The 27,568-nt window shown below is 40.7% G+C and overlaps 1 protein-coding gene across 6 annotated transcripts in view; it reads left to right on the top strand.

The window, feature by feature from the left end:
- klhl13 (kelch-like family member 13) overlaps nucleotides 1-16,868 on the top strand; it is a 78,182-nt gene extending 61,314 nt beyond the window's left edge. For all 6 annotated transcript variants that reach the window (XM_065293565.2, XM_065293564.2, XM_065293568.2 and 3 more), the window contains 3 exons: nucleotides 871-1,666; nucleotides 8,004-8,117; nucleotides 15,467-16,868. In XM_065293565.2, coding sequence (XP_065149637.1) covers nucleotides 871-1,666; nucleotides 8,004-8,117; nucleotides 15,467-15,960 — 1,404 coding nt within the window. In that variant the 3' untranslated portion in view covers nucleotides 15,961-16,868. The remainder of the gene's footprint in view (nucleotides 1-870; nucleotides 1,667-8,003; nucleotides 8,118-15,466) is intronic.
- Nucleotides 16,869-27,568: the final 10,700 nt, after the last annotated feature.

Raw genomic sequence — 27,568 nt, 5'->3', positions numbered from 1 at the left:
AATCTGGAAAGGCAAGTTATTCAACTAAACAATAGCACAGAACAGCAGGCTGAATAAGTTTCCGTACATGTTAACGTAACATTAACATTTATTCACCAAACACAATTGCATATCGAACATACCTGGGAGGCTGAATAGGCTAAATTAACATGACAAGCCAAATCCAGTTCAGAAAGGTCCCGAAGTCATTCCACATCACTGAATCCATTGAATTACATAAATACAGAAGCAGTATATAGCGGACTCTCTCGGCTGTAGACAGGAATGGTTTCTCTTGGTTCATATGAAATAATTTTTGTCGCACCTGACTTTAAGGGGGCGTGCACACCAAGCTTTTATGATCGCGGCCAGCGCATGTTTTCAATTGTTTCCAATGGAAGCTCTGCGTTTTTCAAATAAGCCAGCAGCTAGCGTTTTTTTTTCACACTGAAAGCCGGCGGTCAGCGTTTTTTTGGTGCTCAGCTCTAGGCGCCGAGAGTTGAAAGAGATTCAACTTTGGGTGAAAAGCTCCGCTCTTCAATGTCAGTTTTCACACGCCCGTCCAATCACAGTGGAGGAGGGGCGGGACAAGTATCAACAGTCACAGCTCAACCTACCGAACTCTCGGCTGAAAAAAGCTGGCGCTCAGCTGAAAAACAGCTGGCGTTCGGCGTCCTCCAGGCATTTTCCAGCTCCAGCTGCGTTTAAAAGTTTTGGTGTGCACAACCCCTAAGTTCCAGGAACCGCCAAACTATGAAAAAACTGCAACTTATAGTCCGGAAAATATGGTAAAAAGTCCATCGTAAAGTTTGGTGCAAACCCAGCCCTTTTTTTAGGCTTTATTTGTCAGCCGTTTATTCATACTAACTCAATACTCCTCCTTTGTCTTAGGTGTCCTTGGATAACTGTGTTGAGGTGGGGCGTATCGCCAACACCTACAATCTCACGGAAGTGGACAAATACGTCAACAACTTCATCCTCAAGAATTTTCCCTCGCTGCTCGGCACCGGCGAGTTTGTCAAACTTCCATTTGAACGTCTTGCATTTGTTCTCTCCTCTAACAGTCTAAAACACTGCAGCGAGCTGGACCTGTTTAAAGCCGCATGCCGCTGGTTACGCTACGAAGAAGGACGCATGGAATATGCTGCCAAATTAATGCGCAATATCCGATTTCCACTCATGAGTCCAACGGAACTCATAAATCACATACAGACTGTCGACTTTATGCGTACGGACAATACCTGCGTTAATCTTTTATTAGAAGCCAGCAACTACCAGATGATGCCATACATGCAGCCGGTGATGCAGTCAGAGAGAACTGTGATTCGATCAGACAACACTCATTTAGTAACACTAGGGGGCGTGCTACGGCAACAGCTAGTTGTAAGTAAAGAGTTACGACTTTTTGACGAGAAAGCACACGAATGGAAGGCACTGGCACCAATGGACGCGCCGCGATATCAGCACGGGATTGCAGTCATTGGAAACTTTTTGTACGTGGTTGGTGGACAGAGTAACTATGACACGAAAGGTAAAACAGCCGTGGATACCGTTTTTCGATATGACCCAAGGTACAACAAGTGGATTCAGGTGGCGTGTCTGAACGAGAAGAGGACCTTCTTTCATCTAAGCGCGCTTAAAGGACATCTATACGCCGTGGGAGGGAGAAACGCTGCAGGAGAGTTGGGTGAGTCAGGAAAAGATTTGAGTCTGACAGCAGGGAAGAGGTTTCACTGAAGTAAACACTGTTTCAGTAGCTGACATGAAAGCTAAATAGTGAAGTATAGGATGTTTTGTGGGTTTAACATTAGTAGAGGAATATTTGTCAGTTTAATAATACTTAACTATAGTGGGAAAATTCTAGGTTTTTTTGGGGGGGGGGTCTTCATTAATAATTCATTTTAAGCAGGGCTCACAAATTGGAAAAATCCTTGGTAGCCCTTCAGGCAGGCACTCTTCAGTTTTTGGTAGCCTGAAATGAATGAAAGTAGCCTGAATAAAAAAGGCATTACTTTTAATGTAGAATATATTGAGACAAAGCATCTATTTAAATGCAAGTAACACACATAAAATATTCAAATTACAATCATCAATACAAATATTTGCTTCTAACTAAACCAAAATTTCTATACACTTCAGATTCTGAAATATAAACTGAAGTCACAGATAAGAAAATGCCACTCTGCGTTGAAGGCATAGCACATGGCTCCCCAATTAGTTTTCACCGTGGGCCAAATTTTGGCAATACAAAGTCACTGACCACAATGTTTGCTCTGCTATTCTTGTTGTTGTTTTTGATGCTGTTGTTTTTTAACAAACAAAAAATCTGGATTTCCATGCAAGCCAAATGTTCCTGCTCATCTCCACACTGGATATACTCACCATTTAATAGTGGTTCAATAGGTCTCAAAACTCACAGTTTGAATCATACAATGTTTTTCCAGTTACAGATTGAATCCTTTTTCCAATCAGAAAAATAGGGGGCTACTGTCGCTTTAAGAGTCACGTATACTGTAGCCTTTTTTGCAATTCTCTTCACTGCACATGCAATCTATATCATTTTAAAGCTTGCTGCTGGAGATAAAAAAAAATTAAGTGAGTATAGTAATGACTGACAGGATGACGTTGGAGGAAATGTTGCGCAACAGAAACGGATCGTCACTGACAAATCAATACCGCTTGCTTTCTCTACAGTTCACAGCTTTGCGCTATTGCAAATGGAAAGTGATAGTAAATGTGAACACAATTTCAAACGTGATTTAAAGTGTCTGTTTTTCATCCCATTCATCCCATTTTTTAAACTTTAGTTGGTGTGTAATATTGCTGTTAGAGCATGAATAATGCCTGCAAAATTATAAAGCTCAAATTCAATGCCAAGCAATATATTTTCTTTAACAGCAGAATTCACTTTAAGGATTACAGAAAACTGACGGTTTGCACTACAGCCCTCTATGGATATAAGACGTCACTATAAGAGTTTTTGACTAACCTCTGCCCACAGGAATACGGCAGTCGTCAGCTAAGCTTAAACGGCTCTGGCTAAGCTAAGCTGCTTTCGAATCACAACACACTAAACAAACTACACAATCAGAACATGTTGCATATTTCTGAAGCAGGATCTTCATAGAACAAGGAAAACATCAGCCCTCTTTGAGGACAGTGAAATCTGTAGGGTAGAGATTATTAAATTGTGTGAAAATTAGTGCTGAGCAGAGGCGTCATGCCCATTCAAACTGAGGGGGCACCTGCCCCCTTGGTTTTTTTGAGCCAATGGATTTTGCATCCAACCTCTAAATCAAATAAGCGTCCATTAATCTGTTATTTGACTTTTAATCTGTTAATATGCACAATATTATACATTCTGTGCTGCATCCTTGTCACTTTTCGGAGATTTTCGCCGTTTTGATCGTGTTTTGATCATGTTACATTACTTTTATTCTGGCGGCAGCTGGCGCTGCAGTCAGAGCGCAGCCGCAGACGTCATCAGTGTCTGGGCGCGCTCACGAGCTCTCTGCTGTTGCTGGCTTGCTGCTGCATTTGGCTATCTGAGGAATTAAAACGTGTTAGAAACGCTCACAACATTTCCAAACCCCAGTACGGTAATGTGCAGTTAACCTTCTCTGTGTAGAAAATGTATGGTTTTAAATGTGACCGTCTCAACGTTATATTAGTAGAGATTCATCTTCTTGGCACAACGCCAAAGTTCGCCAAAGTTCACGCGGGCGCGGAATCTCACATGCTCACATGAGGTAAAATTTAATGCAAAAATCCGTTCCTCTAATAATTGTATCTAAACATATTTTTTAAAATCATTATTGAACATTAAAATCAATCACGTGGCTATAGCTGATGTCATTTTCGTTGTTTATATACTTTATGGATTTAAAATTACATAAATTTTATATGATAATGTAGTTGTTGTGCAAAATGCATTAATGACACAATTAAACAAGCCATTAAGACTTAAATAAAACATGCCGTTTCAGATGTGAATATGATGCAAATGTGTCATTATTCCGATTGAATAGTATTTGATATGAAAGTTAGTCATCACTTTTATTTTGGAGGTTTTTGCATGAAAGCAGGGGTTTTCAGATTGTTAGAAATGTAAGTGCCATGGAAATGACTGAAAGCTCTATAATATTTCGTTTGATGTCTGTGTATACACAAATTTCTGGGAGCTGTTGACACTGTGCCCCCTTAAAAAAAATTGGTGCATGACGCCCCTGGTGCTGAGCATAGATTAATCTAGATTAATCTCATAAAAAAATAAAAGTAATTTTTTGCATAACATATGAGTTTGTGCTGTGTGTAATAATTATGTATATATAAATACACACACATTCATGTATGTATTTAAGAAACATTTACATGTGTATATATATTTATTGATATTTTTACTATATTCTATATAAATAAAAAAATATATAAATAAAACATTTCTTAAATGTGTATATGTGTGTGTGTGTGTGCGTGCGTGCGTGCGTGCGTGCGTGCGTGCGTGCGTGCGTGCGTGCGTGTGTGTTTAAATATACATAATATTTACACACAGCACAACTCATATATTATGCTAAAAAACTTTTAATTTTTATGAGATTAATCTAGATTAATCTATGCCTTAGTGAAAATATTTTCCTCCCTATAAGTCAAGATTGCCTTTTTTACGATTTTGCGAGCCCTGTTAAGAAACAATTTTTGAAAGATTTCAAAATAGGTTCAATCTGTTTATCAATCTGTTTGGCCCCAAAATTTGTCTTTGCATTTCATGTCTAAAAAAATGCCATTCCAAAATTCCATCAGTGGTGCCGTCTAAAGGATATAGCTGATCATTATAGGAAGTAACTGCTGCTAATGGTACAATCAAATGATACAATCGAGGTGAAGTCTAATGAGCAATTGGAGCAATCTGCAAAAGGGTTGCATGTTTTCTCGGCTCCGCTGTCACTGCAGAAGAACAAACATTCATTCATCTGCTTATGTGATGTTGAACATGTAAAGTGACGCACAGTCTCTGTTCATCTGTTCTTTTCACAATAAAACACGTATTTTAGCTTAGATGTACATCTTGTAAGTTTTATAATTAAAAATGAAAATGTGAACGAAAACTATTAAAAGCTATTAAATGTCTTATCATTAAATTATGAACTGACAGGTAATAATTGATGATGGACTATAAAATAGTTTTACGGCCAGACCAATCGACTTGTGTTTAGTGCTGCAATAACTAATCGATAAAACCAATAAAAATTCAATAATGAAATTTGTTGAGAATGGATGAAAGTATCGATTAGCTGGTCTTTGACATCGCATTCTCCTGCACCACCGTTTCTGTTTCTGCAGGTTGATGTTTTTCTGTGGGTTAGAGATGGAAGGATTTGATTCATTAGTTGTTGGTTTTTTGGCTGTTAATAGTCATTGGGATGCTTTTAAACTAATTTTTAATGGCCATTGGGCTGGTTTTGTTACACCGATCTGGCAACCCTGACAGGAGAATGACAAAGGCAAAAGCGCAAATGAATGCTGGTTAATAAAGGTTTAATTTCATTATTTAATTTAAGTGAGTTTGTATTTGTTAAATTGTTGTAAGGTTTTCTTTTGAACCACAAATTAGGTATTTGTTTTAAAGTAAGGGGGAAATCAAGGTTTTTATTACAGTAACAATGCATGTATATAACTTTCATATCTTAATGGCTTATTTATTGTGTTAATAACGAATAATGTTAATTATCATCAAGGTCTAAAGTTGAAGATTAAAATGAGTATATTAATCTGTTGCAAAAATCCTCAATAGCCCATCCCTGAAGACTCAGTTCATTTTGTTGTTTATGTTTTGACATTTAAAGATGTTTTACTATTTAAAAGCTGCTCAAACTTAAAAATATATATATATTTTTAAAATATCAATATCGAAATATATATTAGTACTAGACTAGTGCTGGGAAAAGATGAATCGCGATTAATCGCATACAAAATAAAGTTGTACACAAAGTGTGCGCTGTGTGTAATTATTGTGTATTTATAAATACTAGGGCTGGGTATCGATTCAGATGTTACAGATCGATTCGATTTCGATTCACAAGCTATCAAATAAATAGAAATTAAGAGCCACAAACCTGTATATTAAACTCTTTTATTTTAGGTACACTTTGGGTACATTAAAACAGAACCCATCTCTAATTTTCAAATGCATACAATTATGTTAAATACAGTACAATTTTGATGCAAGATGAAAAATGTATGCCGAAAAAAGATGGTGAAATACACCAGATATTATCATAAATTGTGATCTTTTTAAAGGCGATTATCACTCAATTATTTTTAACACATAGTCCAGCGCTAGTGTTTTCTGTATTGTACCAGGACAAAGTTACTATGCAGTTCAGTCTCACTAAACATTATATTTAAATATACTTTTATCCTATTCATTTGTAGGGAAATACAAAGGTGAATTATTGACACAACAATGAAAAAATCATATTTAGTGACTTACCTGTAGTTGTGCAGTTTTTTATTAGTTATATTTAGTGTATCAGCCAGATATGATGTCTTTTTTAAAGAGGTTTTTAACTCATGTTTCTAGTTGCTATGGTAACATGAGTGCATCAGGCAATGGTGGATATTAACAGGTGGATATTTTTGTAGGGTAAATACCTTAATGGAACGTGGGTAATTAAAATGCAAGGACAGCTCCAGATAGCAAGCATGGAATGCCACGACATAAAATTGGTACACACATATAGACACGGGGACATTCACGTGTGCACACTCGTACAAAAATAACCTTTCCATCAACCTGACCAGGGCTCTTCTCAACTATACACACAAACACGCAACTTTGTCTCTTATACAACAAGCCCCACAGGCTGCACATAAGTGACAGAATAGAAGTAAACACACAGACGTCACGCTTACACAGTGAAGGGAAGTAAAAGCACAGACGGCCCTTTGGGTACAACTTTCATTCCTTCAGACTGCAGTCTTTCTCATGTTCATCGGAATATGCAGAAAAGACCTTAACGCCCCATCCTTCATGTTTTCATGCTCTTGGTTTCTATAGCGACCAGAGTCATGGCCGTCATGAGGAATTTATTGTGTTGAGTTTAAAGGAAAAGCTCACCAAAATATAAAAAATTATCTAATTTACTCACTTTCAATGTGTATGTTTTCCTTTCTTCAACTGAACAAAATCGATCATGTTATCATGGAGGTCAACATGATGAAGCTTCAAAAACCATGTATATTCTTCATTAAAATACTCCAAATGACTTCAGCAGATATGTTCTGAATTTAAACAATGTGTTGGAGAAAGCAGTTCATATTTTGAGCTTACTTAGCGATCGATGTGTCAGATACATCCTGCATGGCCACATACGGATCACTGCAATTAGTTTAGATATAGCAGCATAATAATAAAGATCAAACTTATTGGTTGATGTGTGTCTTAGGACTAGTTGTCATATTCATTTTTTGTCACCTGGTGCATGAACTTTTGGAAATTTCCATGGAAATTACACAGGAATAAATGGGAATTATGGCACACGGGTGAAGATGAGTCAGATGTCGAAAAAGCTAATGTTTGTATGTTGTACAGCTTGTATAAATTACCCAATATGTTGCCTGTATTTAACAATGTGCTGTCTTTTTTTGCTGTCGTTATGTTTTTTGTAATGAACATGAATCCAGATGTCACTCACTTCCAGACAGCATTAAGAGCCAATCAATAAACATTGAGTGGTTGATAGAATAAGAATCATTCATACTGTCTGAATTATTGGTTTTTCTTCTCTGCGTCCAATACTGCAGTAATCTTTCATTTAACATGAATGCATTTGGCAAACATTTTTATACAAAGCGACCTGCATTCAGGGTATACATTTTATCATTGTATGTGACCCCAATGAACCATCAACTTGACATAGCAAGCACCAGAAATCATATCTAAATTCATCTTAAAGTGTGCAAGTTGCGAGCAGTTTTTTTCATTTCTTTTAACAAACTTCTTCTCATTTCCTTTTATTTTCTAGCAACTGTGGAGTGTTACAACCCCAGAACAAACGAATGGACGTATGTGGCCAAAATGAGCGAGCCACACTATGGACACGCAGGCACTGTTTACGGAGGATACATGTATATTTCAGGTAACTCTCACACACCAGCGTGTTTTTTTATTGTTGTATGGGTGTGTGTTTCACAAACCTGATCAGGATATTGAAGTCTATCAGTTTAAAGGGGACATATCATGACAATCTGGCTTTTTCCATGTTTAAAGGTGCAGTGTGTAATTTTTAGAAGGATCTCTCAACAGAAATGCAAAATAATATATAAAACTATATTATCAGGGGTGTATAAAGACCTTTCATAATGAACCGTTATGTGTTTACTACTTTAGAATGAGACGTTTTTATCTACATACACCGAGGGTCCCCTTACATGGAAGCCGCCATGTTTCTACAGAAGCCCTTAAAGGACAAACTTTTTTTACTAAGTTGTCTCCAACGATGACATGTTTGTCTGGTGGTGGCTACCGTAGCTTTTCTATCTGTTTTAAAACCGATAGGTGAGCAGTGGACTTAGCCATTGGTTGCAGTTTGCAACCTCACCACTAGATGCCACTAAAATTTACACATTGCACCTTTAAGTGTTATATAATTGGGTCCCCAGTGCTTCTATCAACCTAGAAAATGTGGAAAAAGAACAATCCAGTAACTTAGTTTTGGTAAATGTGAAAAAATAGCTAGTTAAAATTTGGCTCGCCTTGTGATGTCAGAAAGGGGATAATACCCCACCCCTTAATCTGCACTATCCAACCAGGCACTGCCTGAGTAAGTGCAGAGATCAGCTCATTTCCATTTAAAGGACACACCCAAAAACTGCACTTTTTTGCGCACACCTACAGAGTGGCAATTTTATCATGTTATAAAAAATGATCTGTGGGGTATTGTGAGAGAGAACTTCACATAAGTTCTCTGGGGACACCAAAGATTTATTTGACATCTTAAAGTCATGTTAAATGTCCCCTTTAAAGGAATAGTTCACCCAAAAATGAAAATGCTGTCATTATTTACTCTCCCTTATGTTGTTCTAAACCTGTATGAGTTTCTTTTTTCGCCGGAACCCAAAAGAAATATTTTGTTATGTGATGGTAAGCCACAGTTTACAGTCCCTATTGACTACCATAATATTTGTTAGGGGTGTAGTGGATCGCAGACCCACGGTTCGGCTTGCATGCGATCCACGGAGTAATACGCAAATTTAAATAGGGAAAGTTTATCATTGCACATGATTCATAGGCTTGCAAATGTTAACACTAAAGTGATTTGAAACAATTTAACCACAAAAAGGCGCTAAAGTGAACAATTTTCTGTACGCACCGATGTACATGTGGTGTAATTTTTACTTTATGTAGAGCGACTATTTATGCTGAATCTCCTTCCCGGAGCAACGTTTGGAATTCGCCCTTTGTCTTTGTGTGCGTGCACGTGTTTATGTGCACTCAGAAGTGCATACACGGAGAGACGCATTTCAAAAAGCACGCAAACATCTTTCTGTTCTTAACAGGACGAAATGATCTCGAAATACCACAGTATTTTTTTTCTAATAAAAACATTTGTTTATGTGTTATGTCTATGTATAGATTAGAGGCAGAAACTAGGTCCTTGCTTGTCTTAAAGAGACAGCAACCTTAAATAACCTACTTAATTCTGTGTCATTAATGTTAATCAAACAACACAAGAAACAGAGAAAATCACTTCTGTGGCTCTAAAAAATAATAATTATATTTAATTTGTACAATAAAGTCAGTGTTATTATTCAGTTGATTTGATTTTTGTACCTAATGGCAATTTTAGACCTTACTCAACGCTTTCCCCACCAGCATATTAAAAAAAAAGTTGCGAGCCAGTGCCAGCAGTTTTTTTTTCACAATAGTTTAACGCCTTCCAGAAAATGTTCTTCTTTAAATATATAAACATAATATATATTAAATAAAATAACAGACCCTCTGCTTTCAAACAAAAAAGTTTCATCCTACCTTTATTAGTTCTCTTTTTCTCACCTCTCAAATATGGGTAGGTTTCTTCAAAAACACAAAAATCTGAGATAATTCCATTTTTGTGACAGACATTTGATAGAGATCAGGTTTAAAGCGATGATCAAAACATACACAGAGTTTGAACTGTTTGCCCTAAGGGGTTGCTTCTGGGTTTTATGAGTTGGGTAAGAGCGCCACCTGGTGAATAATAGCTGAAATACAGATTGCCAGAAAAACTCTTTATTGGCAGGGAAGTGTTTTCTCTTAATTGGTGAGTTAACAGCTTGTGATCCGGTGCACCCCTAGTATTTGTTTTTCATACTATGGAAGTCAATGGGTACAGTCAACTGTGCTGTTACCATCATAAATCAAAATATCTTACATGAGTGTGAGTAAATGATGACATCATTTTCATTTTAGGTGAACTATCTTTGATTTCTGTTTCACTAATGACATCAAACTGAATTGCACAATTTTTCAAGATATCGTTTACAACACCCCCCCCCCCACTCTCCATGGTTAGCAACACTGTATTCCTGCCCCAAATTTGTGCCTCTGACTCTGGTTCCAATGTTGGCGTGCAAAGCTGGTCAGGTTGCTCAAAGAGACAGCAATAATTGAATAGTGCCTTATAAATGTATAGCTTATATATAGTTATACTTATGCATATTTATCTGCAATGGAAGAAAGTATTTTAACATTACAAAACTACAGTGAAATTAGTCACGTATCCTCATGCTCACCTTCAAGCACATTTTCACACATCTTTAAGCTGTTATGGTGGGACTGATTGGAAGCGAAATATAGTACACACCGACTGATCTTCAAACTGAAAGATATTGACCTCCTATCTGAATAAAGGAAGAGACACGCACACAGCCCTGTGCAGTATTGTTGCTATAACATGTTCACAACTCAAATCGTGCATTATGGAGATGAGTCCTCTTTGAGAGAGCGAGAGAGAAAGAGATGATTGGTTGTATATGATAGTGAGAGGGAAGATACAGTGATAACATGAATCAGAGGAGTGTGCTTTTGTTTGATAATGTACATTGAAGTATGTAGGAGGGGTGTGATCTCTCTCTCTCTCACACACACACACACAGTGATATTGATGTTCAGGGTTTACTGTCTTCTGCTTCCACACGCACACATACATTAACAAGGATACAGGAAGCTCTCCACACTTCTGCATTCACACTTGCGTGAGTGTGAAACAGCTGACTCTCATTCAACCCTCCAGCAACCTCTAAATAACATTCAGAACTGCTTAACCTGATACACGAGCTCCATATATTAGGGAGAATGGCTGTAGGCAGAAATGTTGTGTGCAGGTTCTCAAATATACTCAGACTCCATTCACTATTATTATAACCTACAGCATCATTTTACAAAAACCCAAGCCCTTTTTTTGATAGTTATCCGCTAATATTAAATTACATGCTTGGAGATACCAAGTGATGATGACGTGAAATAATTTAATTGACTTAAATACATTTTTAAAAAAAAGTTACATCATCAGTTCACATTTTCTGTATTAATTTTGTGTTTTATTTTAAATGAATCAAATGTGACCATCTGTGAAAACCAAGCTAAAGTAATTTTGTTATTTACCGTCTTTTTTATAATTATACTTAATATAAAATCATTCTGTGAAAATATAATCTTGATAATTTAATATTGACTAAGTAAGGTCAAAGATTGAAATCAATGATTGAAATTAAACTTTGATGCCTCATAGCTCTTAATTAAATTGAGACTTTAGCTTGGATTTTACAGACAGGCTCACAAATATGATCCAGTCATAAAACAAAAAACAAAAATGTGATCAGAAAAGTAAACATATTGCTCCAAATAAAAATAAAATTATTTTTATAAATGGGGATGTCAGTGTAGAAAGCTATATTAACCAGTGATATCATACAAGTGTGTCTCTCATCCAGTCAAACCTTTACTCTTTCATTTATCTGCTAAGTTCTTTTAATCAAAGTGTCAGGTGCTGTCTGAGGTGTGAGATCATTATTGTTAATCTGATAATAGTTACAGAACATTAAAATTCAACAGACGTATTGAGAACATTCAGTGTTGATTTGTTGTTCTCAAACTGCACTTATGTAATTAAACAAAATATTATTTTCTATTGTCACCCCTCCTTCTTCCATCTCACTGTGTTTGCCTCATGCATTGTGTGTTTATTCATGTTTAGGTCTTTTGCTGGTGATGAGAACACACACACACACACACACACATCACACGCAATGATTTTAACACCTCTTTTTCTTTTTCATCCACTTTTTCATCTTTCTTCATTACTCTGGAGTATTTTTGGAACTGCTGATCCTTTTGATTTTACACTGGTGTTCGCTCTCTCTCTCTCTCTCTCTCTCTCTCTCTCTCTCTCTCTCTCTCTCTCTCTCTCTCACTCTCTCACTCACTCACTCACTCACTCACTCACTCACTCTCTCACTCTCTCACTCACTCACTCACTCACACTATCTCTCTCTCTCTCTCTCTCTCTCTCTCTCTCTCTCTCTCTCTCTCTCTCTCTCTCTCTCTCTCTCTCTCTCTCTCTCTCTCTCTCTCTCTCTCTCTCTCTCTCTCTCAGTTAAATAGGTCATAAATCATTTGCCATTTAAGCTCTGCACTCACATTGACTCATTTTCTTTTATTTTATTATATTTTTTTGCAGTTGTTCTTTTTATTTGCTGCCCTCGGAAAAGGTTCTAACCAAGTAAATCCACATTTAATCTTAATGTTTTTCTAAATCTCTAACATGTTGTCTATATAACATCACTTCTCGTTGTCTTTTTCTTGTTTCACCTTTTCTCATTGACTCCACATTTCACTTTGAACTGTCTTTTCATTTGTGATGGTGTCTTATTTCAGTCAAAAGCACTAAAATAGGAGAAATGAGAGATGCAGGCAAAAAGCTGTTGTGTATGAAGTGTGAGGGATATGTATGACTCAACATTCAGTTTTTTATTAAAGAGAGGGATGGATAGAGAGATAGAGGCCATAAATAGGAGGGAAGAAGAGAGGGAGGTTCTGGTTGGCTGATGCCCAGGTGCCCGATGGGATAGTTCTCTTTATTTTCATCCTTCCCTGTAGACATGTCCTGTTTTCTTTTCCTCTGTCTTTTTTGGCTAAGTTGTGTGTGTGTGTGCGCGCGTGTGTGTGTGTGTGTGTGTGTGTGTGTGTGTGTGTGTGTGTGTGTGTGTGTGTGTGTGTGTGTGTGTGTGTGTGCGTGCGTGCGTGCGTGCGTGCGTGCGTGCGTGCGTGCGTGCGTGCGTGCGTGCGTGCGTGCGAGTGTGCGCGTGCACGCGTGCGTGCGCGTGCGTGCGTGCGTGTGCGTGCGTGCGCGTGCGTGCGTGTGTGCATGCGTGCTTGCGTGCGTGTGTGTACATGTTTAACACAGGTATTGTGTAGATCTAAGGCCCTGTTTACATCTAGTGTGTTTACATTTCTATACCGCTTTTCACAATTTTGCATTGTAGCAAATGCGCTTTACAGCATGTATATATATATGTAAAAGTATGGGAGGGATTTGCATAATACATGTATATTAGCATCACCAATCAAAAAAACAATATTATGTTGGTCGAATTGGACCGTAATATTAAAGGCGGGGTATTAAAACACAACATTTTTCAATATTTTACCATGTTTTTACATCAACTTAGATGAATTAATACATACCTATCTTTTTTCAATGTGTACACTTTTAATCTTTGTACAGCGCTTCTTGAATGTGTTGACATTTAGCCTAGCCCCATTCATTCCTATGGCTCCAAACAAAAGTTAAATTTTGTGCCACCATACTTACTCGTGTAACTACTCATGTAGCAGTCTTTAAATATGGAAAACACGGAAGTGTGTGTTGGCTTCTAAATTCATCCCTGTTTGGATCCTAAGGAATGACTGGGGCTAGGCTAAATGTCAACACATTCAAGAAGCGCTGTACAAAGGTTAAGTGCACACATTGAATAAAGATAGGTATGTATTAATATGTCTAAGTTGAGGTAAGAACATAGTAAAATATTGAAAAACGGTGGTGTTTTCCTTTAAAACACACTTGTAACCAATCAGCAGTAAGGTGTGTGTCTGCTAAACGACATCGTTGCTTGGATTGCGTATGTGTGGGGCGGGTCTATCAAAAGAAGGTCCAGATTCTATTGGGGTTAGGGGCGTGTTTGTTTAGGTGATTTCAAATATCAACATTAGTGGTGTAACGGATTGCAGTTGATCCGTGATCCCTACGGATCACAACCCACGGTTCGGCTCTCATGTGATTCGCGGATTAATACGCAAATTTAAATAGGGAAAGTTTATCATTTGTAAGTGTTTCAAAGGTTTGCAAATGTTAAAATTCAAGTGATTTTAAACAGTTTTACTGCAAAAAGGTGCTAAAGTGAGCAGTTTACTTTACGCACAAACGCACGTGCGGTTGAATGCGTCCGGTCCAGCTCCAGTCTGACATAATCATCCTTCAAAGATCAGAACTCTTGATGTGTAAACTTCAGAGAGTTGCGCTACTCTCTCTCATACTGTAGTGTATTGAAATACATTTGGCTAATAGAGCAATGAAAACAACGTAACGTTTTTATATGGGATGACTGTTATGCTGCGCCGTTTGTAATTCGCCCTCTCTCTGTGTGTGTGCGCTCGTTTAAGGGGACTCAGTAGTGCACACACGGAGAGATATGCAGTCTGTGCATATTTGGTCTTAAAGAGACAGTAAGCTCAATTGAACTACTTAAGTCTGTGTCATTAATGTTAATCAAACATCCCAAGACAAAGAGAAAATCACTTCTGAAGCTTTAAAAAAATAATAATTACATTTAATTAATACAATAAATGCAGTGTTATTATTCATTTGATTTCTGTACCTAATGATTTTTGACCTTACTTAATGTGCAACTTTGTTCTTTTTTTATAAATGTTTGTAATTTCTTGATTTGTTATTAGAATTTTCCCATACGAAAAATGATCTGATCCGTGCCGAACCGTAATGTGATCCGAACCCTGAGTTATATGATCCGTTGCACCCCTAATCAACATTGGCTTTCAGAGATCATGCACCCTGCCTTTAACAGCGCTATCAAACAAGCATGTGTGTCAATATATTTTGTCACTGCATATTGACATCAAGACTTCATGCGATGTCTTGTTATGTATGCATTTCTTCCAAATTTTGCCAAAATGGTGCAGTTAATTTTGTTTTATGTCAAGTGTAACCAGCAAAGTGTTAAGCTATTGTTTGAAAGCAGTGCTTTGATGTACTGGTAGGTAAGCAACATTTTATTTGCATCAGCATTTACATTACCCAAGCAGTTCTGATGTGTTTTGAGTTATCACAAAACATTTTTTGTGATTGGGATCTTGATACCAGCTGTAAACAGTGTCTAATGCTTCCTGAACTTTAAAAAATGTCCTCTCTTCCTATACTTTGTCGTACAGGTGGAATAACTCACGACACCTTCCAGAAGGAACTCATGTGTTTTGACCCAGACGCAGACAAGTGGACTCAAAAAGCTCCCATGACAACGGTGCGTGGCTTACACTGCATGTGCACCGTCGGCGACCGTCTCTACGTCATCGGCGGGAACCACTTCCGGGGCACCAGCGATTATGACGATGTACTGAGCTGTGAGTACTATAGCCCCACCCTTGACTTGTGGACACCAATCGCGGCCATGCTCCGTGGGCAAAGCGACGTGGGCGTGGCCGTATTCGAGAATAAAATCTATGTGGTGGGTGGGTACTCGTGGAACAACCGCTGCATGGTGGAGATTGTACAGAAGTATGACCCAGAGAAAGACGAGTGGCATAAAGTATTCGATCTGCCAGAGTCCCTCGGTGGCATCAGGGCCTGCACACTGACCGTGTTCCCCCCTGAGGACCTCTCGCTTGCTGGATCACCAAATCGAGAGTCTCCGCTCTCTGCTCCTTGAGAATGGATGGAGAGAGAGTGAGAGAGATGGAAGAATAAAAGGGTCGATCGCATTGACGGACGAACGGATGGATGGATTGACGGACAGATAAATGAATAGATGAAGCTCCAATCCAATTGGTCTCTCTCGTTCTCTCTCTCTCTCTCTCGCTCTCTCTCTCTCTCTCTATTACTGTTTCTTTTCCAACAGGATAAAGACAATGTTTGCACTCCCCACTGATATACGTCTCAATGGTGTCTGTGGTGAAACCCCTCTCCCTTCCCTTAATTCCACTTCTCTTCCTCATCCCCCCATGTCCTTTTGGAAGTTGATGCTGAAAGCCCCTCCACCCCTTTTCCCCTCTTCCTTATTTGCTTTGCGATGAGAAAGAAAACTGGAACTAATTCAACGGTTGGGCATAATTACATCTTAACATTGCATTTTGGGATTTGTTTTGTGTCTTTTGGCAGGAATAACCTTAACTTGAAAAACAAATGACTTTGCAATTCAACTTTTCTACCTGAGTCTCCAGAGTTATGCTATGAAGACGTTTCCCCAGTCCCACCTATTCTGAGGTCCCCTACCCCCTTACTCTCTCTCTCTCTCTCTCTCTCTCTCTCTCTCTCTCTCTCTCTCTCTCTCTCTCTCTCTCTCTCTCTCTCTCTCTCTCTCTTTCTGCATTATGACTGCCCTGTTTTCTTATTTCTATCCATTCTCACCCTATACACTCATCTTTTTTACCTTCATTCTCTCTCAGGGGGTTAGTTGACCTTTGACCACAGGATGAGGAAACAGTTTTAAACTCAGGGGTTGGCCTCCCCCATCCCTCCCACTCTAACTGATATCAATTCTCTACTCCTGCTGTTGTTATGAAGCATTAACAGAATTGTGTTTTCTAAATTTAATAAAGATTTTGAGACAAAAATCCATTTTGTCTGGTTTGATTTGCATATTTTTTGCCTCTAGCAGTCAGCGTATTATACTGTTGTGTTATAAAAGTCATATTCATAACATAGTACAGCCTCAAGTTCAATATTACTTAAAAATGATCGCTACATAATAAAATGCTAGATTTATATGTTCATAACAATTAACATTGATAGGCAGAATCATTCTTCTAGCAGAAGGATGACATTTACAGTTTCTTACCTGAAACCATCTTGACTTTTATGATACTGCGGAGAGATATGTGAACAGATGGTTTGTGTCGTAGCTTTTTTTTTTGTGTATTTTAAAACTGAATGGACCAATTGAGATCCAGGACCAGAAGTACAGCTGGAATTGGAAGAGCCTGGCTTGTTATGAGGTTTAAATGAACTCAATGCCTGAAGAATTTCATGCAGTCCCCATCACTATGACCAAAAGTAAGTAAGGCACTACGTGAATGTATATAGAATGACAGCCTTTAAGTTCCATTTGCTGCTTTTATTTTGTTGCATAGGTTTACAAAATGGTCACTATTTAAAGGGACACTCCACTTTTTTTAAAATATGCTCATTTTCCAGCTCCCCTAGACTTAAAAACTTTATTTTTACCGTTTTGGAACCCATTCAGCTGATCTCCGGGTCTGGCGGTACAACTTTTAGCATAGCTTAGCACAATCCATTGAATCTGATTAGACCATTAGCATTGCGCTCAAAATAACCAAAGAATTTCGATATTTTTCCTATTTAAAATTTGACTCTTGTGTAGTTACATCGTGTACTTAGACCGACAGAAAATTAAAAGTTTTGATTTTCTAGGCGGATATGGCTAGGAACTATGCTCTCCGTCTGGCGTAATAATCAAGGACTTTGCTGCTGTTACATGGCTGCAGCAGGCGTAATGATATTACGCAGTGCCCAAAAATTGTCCCCTGCTATTGAAAGTTACCAAGGAGACTATTTTTGGGCTTAGTACACTGTGAAACTACAGAAGAGTCAAGTTTTAAATATGAAAAGTATCGAAACACTTTGGTTATTTTGAGCATGATGCTAATGGTCTAATCAGATTCAATGGATTATGCTAAGCTATGCTAAAAGTTGTACCACCAGATCAGCTGAATGGATTCCAAAACGGTAAAAATCTAATGTTTCACTCTATAGGGGCTGGAAAATTTGCATATTTAAAAAAAAGGTGGAGTGTCCCTTTAATCATATTTTGTCTAATAACAAAACTCTTGACTTTTTAAATATATATATATGCAAATTTTATCTGTCTAAAACAGGTGTGAACCTTAGTTTTGTCTTTCTTAGTGCTGGCCAGATTGCCGAACTGACTCACAATATGTGTGTGTTGTAGGGCGTCTGGTGAGACATATGGTCACTAATCTATTACAACTTAAATAAAGGCTCAGGGCTTCTCCTGCCATCATTCTATGACCCTGTGAGACAAATGCACATCATTTATTTTTTAAAAACTGTTGAAAATAAGGTGCCATTGTGTAGTTATTTTACTTAATGAGTGAATAGTGAGTTAGTGTGACAGTGAGTGTTTATCTGTTAACATGGGACTGTTTGGTCCAGTTGGTGTTTTGGCTCAGGGCTATGGCAGTTAGTCTAATTCACATTAATGCCTCATGGGATAACAGAAGTAAGTGCAGGGTCAAAGCCAGGTGAACACAGATGAGCATTACAGATGTGTGGGTGTGGATGTGTGGGAAAGGTCACTGAAGAACTGTAAAGGTGTCAGGGCTTAGAGAGGGAGACTGAGACAGGATCCAATTGCAGAAAAAAACGTATTTATTAAAGAGTCATTGATCACAAGACTGAGCTTGGATAAATAATATAGCTGAAGAATAAAAGAGAGAGAGAGATCCGCAGTGCTTGACTGGGTGAGAGTAGCCGCTGTGCGTAGACAGGGAGAGAGTTGCCGCTGTGCGTAGACAGGGAGAGAGAGATCCGCAGTGCTTGACTGGGTGAGAGTAGCCGCTGTGCGTAGACAGGGAGAGAGTTGCCGCTGTGCGTAGACAGGGAGAGAGTTCCAATGGACGAAGGCCAACTGAGGAATCCACCGCTAGGAGGCTGGGTGAATGATAGAACTGCCACGGAGAAATTACCCGGGCGAGCCGGGCCGCGGCTACGGACCCTGCGATGGTACGCTGGACAGCGCCTCTGGCAGCCAAGCAGTCGAAGCTGCAGCGGAGAGTGAGATGACAACCACCCAGGGATAGCAGAGCAGAGGGTAACCTGGCAGATGGTGACAGCAGAGAGCACAGGTAAAAAGCGAAAAAACAAAGTAAAAAACAGACTGAACTATGGAGAAAAATAGACTATGAAATAACAAAAATAAACGGATGGTTATAATATCAATGCTAGGAACTGGACCGACTAGACAAGACAGGAGATATGGCAAGGCACATACAATGACGAACTCGCAGGGAACAAAAAGCTAAGGACACTAATATAGCAAACCAAACGAGGGGTAAATGATTAGCAGGTGAATGACGCAGGTGTAAGGAATCACGCAGATGAAGAACCCAAGTGACAGACGCGCATGAGCAAAGCTGTAAAACATAAACACAGACAATGAAAACACAGAAACAAAGCAACCAATTAAACTGACGTCCTAACAGTATCCCCCCCCCCAAAACCGCCACCGGGCGGTCCCAGGAGGGGCTCACCCTGTCGCCGACGGAGATCGTTAATCAACTCAGGGTCCAAAATGTCCCGGGCCGGTACCCAACACCTCTCCTCCGGGCCGTATCCCTCCCAGTCCACGAGATACTGAAAACCTCTGCCCCGCCGGCGTGAATCTAATAACCGCTTAACGGAATAAGCAGGAGAACCGTCCACTAGATGAGGGGTGGGGGGGGTGGGAGCAGAGGGGACAGGATTAATACGGGAAAAAAAAACAGGTTTGATCTTGGAAACATGAAAAACCGGGTGAATCCGACCGAATGCTAAAGGCAATCTGAGCTTGACCGCAACCGGACTAATGACCTTAACTATACTGTATGGACCAAGGAAGCGAGGAGCCAGTTTACGTGAAGGCTCTCGGAGAGGCAGATCCTTGGAAGAGAGCCATACTTTCTGCCCACAAATATAGCAAGGGGCGGGTCGCCGGTGCCGGTCGGCCGCGATCTGGGTTCGTCTGGAAGTCTGAATTAAAGCGTTTCTGGCCCTATTCCAGATGCGTTTGCAGCGTTGGACGAAGGCCAGAGCAGACGGAACCGCCGCATCGGATTCCTGCAAGGGAAACAAAGGAGGCTGAAAACCCATCGAGGCTTCGAAGGGGGACATGTTAGTGGATGATACAGGTAGGGAATTATGTGCATATTCTACCCACGGAAGCTGTTGGCACCAAGAGTTCGGACATTGAGACGTCAGACAGCGGAGCGTACGACCGAGATCCTGATTAGCCCGTTCACATTGCCCATTGGTCTGAGGGTGATAACCTGAAGACAGGCTGGCAGTGGCACCAATCTGCTTACAGAATTCTTGCCAAAATCGAGAGATAAATTGGGGACCCCTGTCGGATACCACGTCTGTGGGTAAACCATGGAGGCGAAAGACGTGTTCCACTAATATCTGAGACATCGCTTTGGCAGAGGGAAGCTTAGGTAGAGGAATAAAATGAACCGCTTTGGAGAAACGATCCACCACCGTGAGGATGACGGTGTTACCCTTAGAAACTGGTAAGCCGGTGACAAAATCAATGGCTATATGTGACCAAGGACGGGTGGGTATGGGGAGAGATTTAAGCAGACCAATGGGAGGCTGATGAGACGCTTTATTACGGGCGCACACCTGACAGGCTAAAACGAACTGTCTGACGTCGGAGCCCATAGCGGGCCACCAAAAACGTTGACGGACGGTAGCCAACGTTCTCCGAACTCCCGGATGGCCGAAAAACCTGGACTCGTGACCCCACCGGATGACCTCAGAGCGAAGCGCTGCCGGAACCCAAAGCCGACCCGCCGGGCACCCCTCCGGCACTTCACTCTCTCGTCCGGCTTCCCTCACCCGCTGCTCGATGCCCCAACAGAGGGCACCCACCACCCGCCCTTCAGGGAGGATGGTTTCGTCCCTCTCGACGTCAGGGTCACCAAACAAGCGAGAGAGGGCATCAGGCTTAGTATTCTTTGAACCTGGCCGGTACGAGAGAGTAAAGTTAAAACGGTCAAAGAAGAGTGCCCAACGAGCCTGCCGCGATGTCACCCTCTTGGCTGAACGGACATATTCCAAATTCTTGTGGTCCGTCCAAACCAAGAAGGGCTCCGAGGTCCCCTCTAACCAGTGACGCCACTCACCCAGATCCAATCGAACCGCCAACAGCTCCCGGTTACCAATGTCGTAGTTTCGTTCAGCAGGGCTCAACCGGTGAGAAAAGAAAGCGCAAGGATGCACCTTTCCGTCCTTCGCAGACCGCTGAGAAAGCACGGCGCCTACCCCGACATCAGAAGCATCTACCTCCACAATAAACTGAGCCTCCGGATCTGGAATAGAAAGAACAGGAGCAGAGATAAACCGGGACTTTAAATTATCAAAGGCCTCCTGAGCGTCACTATTCCAACGGAAACATTCTTTAGTGGAAGTGAGAGCAGTGAGAGGTTTAGCAATCTGACCAAAGTTCCTAATGAATCGCCGATAAAAATTGGCAAAACCCAGAAACCGTTGCAACTCCTTACGAGTGTCGGGGACTGGCCACTCGGCTACCGCCTTAATCTTAGAAGGGTCTGGACGGATCTCACCCGCGGCGATAACGAAACCAAGGAACGAAACCGAATCCCTATGGAACTCGCACTTCTCCGCCTTAACAAAGAGCTGATTTTCAAGGAGACGCCGAAGAACTCTGCGAACGTGCTGAGTGTGTACCTGCATAGACGGGGAAAAGATGAGAATATCATCAATGTACACAAACACAAATTTATTGATCATGTCTCTCAGCACGTCATTAACCAGAGTCTGGAAGACAGAGGGGGCGTTACAAAGACCGAACGGCAAAACGGAATATTCGAAGAGTCCGGAAGGTGTATTAAAAGCTGTCTTCCACTCATCTCCCTCCCTAATGCGCACCAGATGGTAAGCATTGCGCAGATCTAATTTGGTGAAGACGCGCGCTCCCTGCAACAATTCAAAGGCCGACGACATTAAAGGCAGGGGATACCTATTCTTAATGGTAATGTCATTGAGACCTCTGTAATCAATGCATGGACGTAGGGAGCCGTCTTTCTTTTTAACAAAAAAGAAACCTGCCCCCGCAGGGGAAGTGGAGGGACGGATGAGACCGGCACGAAGGGAATCGTTAACATAACGGTCCATAGCCTCTCTCTCGGGACCGGACAAAGAAAAAAGTCTACCCTTAGGCGGAGAAGTGCCTGGGAGGAGATCGATGGCGCAATCATACGACCGGTGGGGAGGAAGGGAGGTGGCCCGGGCTTTATTGAACACCTGATGAAGATCTCCATACTCCGCCGGGACCCCAGTCAAATCGGCTGCTGAAACCTGAGAAACAGAAGAAACAGAACCAGAAGAAGCAGCACCCAGACAAGACACATGACATGACAAAGACCAAGATAAAATAACACTATTACGCCAATCCACGTGAGGATTGTGCTGTGCCAACCAGGCATGACCCAAAATGATGGGCGAAAGAGAAGAGCCTAGAAGGTACAGCACAATCTCCTCACGGTGGTTGCCAGAAACAAAAAGACTAACCGGGGGTGTACAGTGAGAGACCTGCGCTGTCTGCTGCCCTTTGAGGGTCCAAACCACGAGAGGAATCTTGAGGGGAACAGCAGGAATGCCCAACGAGCGAGCCAGCTCCTCATCCAAAAAATTACCCTCGGCACCAGAATCGAGAAGGGCCGAGGTGGGATGATCCTTGCCCCCAAAGGACAGAATAACAGGTAGATGAGAGCTAGATACACGGGAGATTTCTTCAGAAGCCACGCCCACCAGGACTCCCGGTCTCACCGGCGGGCTGGATCTTTTAACGGACACCCCTTAGCGAAATGCCCCGGCTTGCCACAGTACAGACAGAGAGAATTTAATAGACGTCGCTCTCTCTCCTTCTGAGAGAGACGCATGCGACCGAGCTGCATGGGTTCAGCCTCCGTGAGTGAAGACAATGAGGTGGGTGTGGTAGAATTAGCAGATTCACTCTGGAGAACCCGATGACGCAGCGTGCGGCGGTGATGGCGAAGAAGCATCCGAGCCTCAACCTTGAGCGCGAGCTCGATGATATCGTCGAGGGAACGAGGCAAATCGTGGGTAGCGATTTCATCCTGGATTTCATGATTGAGGCCGTCTACAAACTGAGCACGTAGAGCTGAGTCATTCCAACCGCACGCTGTGGCCAGAGTCTTGAATTTTATGGAATAATCCGTGACTGAGTGCTTATCCTGAACCAAACGCACCAAACAGGCGGCTGCGGCATCACCCTGTACCGACCGGTCGAACAACTTCTCCATCTCACGCCGAAAGGCATCAAAAGACTGACAGCAGGGCGCACGGGCATCCCAGACCGCAGTGCCCCACTCACGCGCTCGCCCGGTGAGCAGGGTAATACAGAAGGCTACCCGGGTCTGTTCTGTAGCATATCGTCGGGGCTGAAGTGCAAACACTAAAGAACACTGGGAAAGGAATGCCCGGCAGGAGTTGGGATCGCCATCATACGGCGGAGGGCTGGCAGCATGAGGTTCCGCCTCCAGAGGCTGGCGGGGTTGACTGACCTCTCGTCGGACCTGATCGAGCTGAGCGCTAAGCTCAGTGAAGCGAGACGAGAGATCCTCGACTTCACGAGAGGCTGATGTAATCTGTGCCGTGTGCTGACCCAACCAGGCTCCCTGCTGGGCGATGGCAGAACGCACTGACTCGGCATCTGCTGGATCCATTTACTGGCGAGTTCGTCTGTCAGGGCTTAGAGAGGGAGACTGAGACAGGATCCAATTGCAGAAAAAAACGTATTTATTAAAGAGTCATTGATCACAAGACTGAGCTTGGATAAATAATATAGCTGAAGAATAAAAGAGAGAGAGAGATCCGCAGTGCTTGACTGGGTGAGAGTAGCCGCTGTGCGTAGACAGGGAGAGAGTTGCCGCTGTGCGTAGACAGGGAGAGAGAGATCCGCAGTGCTTGACTGGGTGAGAGTAGCCGCTGTGCGTAGACAGGGAGAGAGTTGCCGCTGTGCGTAGACAGGGAGAGAGTTCCAATGGACGAAGGCCAACTGAGGAATCCACCGCTAGGAGGCTGGGTGAATGATAGAACTGCCACGGAGAAATTACCCGGGCGAGCCGGGCCGCGGCTACGGACCCTGCGATGGTACGCTGGACAGCGCCTCTGGCAGCCAAGCAGTCGAAGCTGCAGCGGAGAGTGAGATGACAACCACCCAGGGATAGCAGAGCAGAGGGTAACCTGGCAGATGGTGACAGCAGAGAGCACAGGTAAAAAGCGAAAAAACAAAGTAAAAAACAGACTGAACTATGGAGAAAAATAGACTATGAAATAACAAAAATAAACGGATGGTTATAATATCAATGCTAGGAACTGGACCGACTAGACAAGACAGGAGATATGGCAAGGCACATACAATGACGAACTCGCAGGGAACAAAAAGCTAAGGACACTAATATAGCAAACCAAACGAGGGGTAAATGATTAGCAGGTGAATGACGCAGGTGTAAGGAATCACGCAGATGAAGAACCCAAGTGACAGACGCGCATGAGCAAAGCTGTAAAACATAAACACAGACAATGAAAACACAGAAACAAAGCAACCAATTAAACTGACGTCCTAACAAAAGGTTTATATTTATATATGACGATTTTATAGAAATCAGTAAATTACAAAAAATGCAACGTTGATGTCGCATGCACCCATTTTGTCTTGAAGTCTTTAGCATTGATCTAAAGAGTTTCATCAAGCATATCAGATTGAAGGAACTAATTGGAACTAACTGCTGAATTTTTGTACAGGGTTGAAAAGCACTAATTTAACCAGACAAGACCAGTAGATCTTTCAGAAAAGGAATGAACTAAAAGTAACAAATGTTAATGCACAGAAGAGTGTAAAAGATGCATATATCTCTCCTCACACACAACATCTGTAATCAGGTGTGCAACCTTGTCCTGAAATTCTGCTTGTCTGCTGTCTTCTTTACAGACGGCAGTATTTAAAATCACCATTGTTTATTCTCACTGCCCACACCTGGGTCTAGATTTATACATATGCACGTCATAGCTGTCTAGCACTGAAACATAGGCTAGCAAACAGCCGACATCATTGATAGCTGTTTAAATAGTTGGGAACTGAAAATAATTTGTGACTCAGTCTTTGAAAACCGATCTAAAGTCTTTTATGATATACTGGTTTTTTTTTTTTTACATAAAAACAGTAAAGAACATTGTGGAAAATATAACTTTTTTTTATACTATGAGTATGTCAAGATTAATATCAAAGTGAAATCAGTGAGTCATAATTAAATGATGACACTTCAGCACTGTTATTTTCCATCTTGGGGGACCCTCAAATCTTCATTTTTGTACTTTTATGTGTATAACACATTGAAATGTACATTTTGTGGTACAATATTATACCCTATAGACATATTGTCTGCCTTTAAAAGAACAATTTTGTACCAGTTAAATGTTAGGGGTACAAATTTAACTCTTAAGGTACATGTATAGGTGCTTAAGGTTCAGTAATACCCAAAAAGCTACAACATTGTATTATGACCTGTAAAGGGGAAAAAACAAAACCTTGGGGTACCACCCCAGCCACAGAAAATGTACATTTATGTACAATACTACTTTTTTCTGAGCCTGGATTTCACAGACAGGGTTAAATTTCTGTAATTACATACAGCAGTCAACTAAAACTCAAAATCTATGTCTCAGTTAAGCTCTCAAATCCAGTTTGAGCCTCCATGATATACATTAAAACCAGTTATGTACAAGTATATATTAGGTTTGTATGGTTGGAAGGCTTACATTTCAAAGCAACCATTTACTTTGGGAAACATGTGAATGTTGAGCCATATATGGGCCACTGTGATTATTTTTGAAGCTTGGCAGTCTAATTTAGGGGTCTCCAACCTTTTTGTGAGCAAGGGATACCACAATGGATGAAAGAGGAGGGAACTTTTTTGAAATGTCTTCTCAAAACGTTTTGTTTTACTTGTTCATATGTTTTATCATCATTTAATGTGTTAATGTGCATAAAAGAAGCCAAGCTAATATAAAAATATGAAATAAATAAATATAAAAATTGAGGCTATTAACAGAATGTGCTTTGGCGGGCAACTCAAAGGCTCCCTGCAGGCACCATGTTGGAGACCACTCGTCTAATTCAGTGGTTCTCAAACTGGGGGCCCCAGTTTTAGGACATTTTATAAAATACATTAGTTTGTCATGAATTCTGTGTAATTAAACCTAAAAAAAATAAGGCTACTAACCAAAAGCACTACTTTGTATAATTATATGTTTTTTATTAAAAGGTCGAGTTTTAGAACAGTTTTTTGTCAAATTTTCTTTAGGGGGGGGGGGGGGCGCACGCTGAAAAAGTTTAAGAACCACTGGTCTAATTCATATCCATGGACAGCAGGATTATAGCAGTTAAAAAAGCAGGTTCCAAAAGATTGCATACAATGTACTGTTCCCGCTAAGCAGAAGACACCGTTTAATCATTAAAAGTGACTGATGTGATGAATTATTAATTGAATTATTCTGAAAGGATGGTGTACTGTGTCACTGTCAGGCCAAGGGTCAAAAATCTGGAGGTGTTGATGTGTATTTGTAAAGCCCTGTGATTGGTGGGATGATAATATATGAGACATGAAATAGAGTTCAGCTTTAACCTTTAATTTCTTGCTAATAAGATTCAGGTGCTGTGACCTCAAACGTGTGTAATGTAAATCAGCCAAGGTCACAGAGGGGAATGATAAATGGTATTACTGTCTGTATGCCTGTGTTCCTCATGAATGAATATTATAGTGATTTTTTGTCTGGATAGAACCTGCGTTTGTTTTCAGGCATGATAATGTGTTAATGTGTTGAATATAATTGTGTCTGAGCAGATCTCACAGCTGGCCATGTTCAAGGGATTGTTCACCCAAAAATGAATATTCTGTCATCATACTCGCCCCAATGTTGTTCTAAACCTGTGTGAATTTTATTTTATTCTGGTGAACACAAAAAAGAATAATATTTATTTTTCCGCTATAAAAGTCAATAAGGTACCGTTAACTGTGATGCTACAATGATTTTTCAAAATATTTTATTTTGTGTTCAACAGATGAATGAAATTTGAACAACGGGAGTGAGAGTAAATGAAGATTTTAATTTTTGAAACTGAACAGATTTTTTCATCCTTACACTTAGCGTGAGGGTGATAAATTATTGCCCAATTTAAATGCTAAGCATGTATTTCTCATAGGTATTTCTATTAAGCTGTTATTGATTCTGTCGTCCCCCCCCTGGCCTAACTTGAAATATGTTTGATATCAAACTTCTAAATCAACTGTTTTCTATGGACTAGGTTAAGGTTCTCTAGACTCTTTACATATTATGGTAATAACAGTTAATGTGCTCCATTCTTTTTCATTTATATATAGAAACAACTGTCCCAGAATTTTCAATTAAAGAGCAAATAACAATTTTGAACTAATTTGTGAGTCACTGTTTTTTATAGATTTCTTTTTGTCTTCCAA

Source organism: Paramisgurnus dabryanus, chromosome 5, assembly GCF_030506205.2.
Source record: "Paramisgurnus dabryanus chromosome 5, PD_genome_1.1, whole genome shotgun sequence".
In the NCBI taxonomy this organism is placed as follows: Eukaryota; Metazoa; Chordata; class Actinopteri; order Cypriniformes; family Cobitidae; genus Paramisgurnus; species Paramisgurnus dabryanus.
The sequence above is the reverse complement of the archived record's forward strand: the minus strand, read 5'-3'. Positions and strand labels throughout refer to the sequence as shown.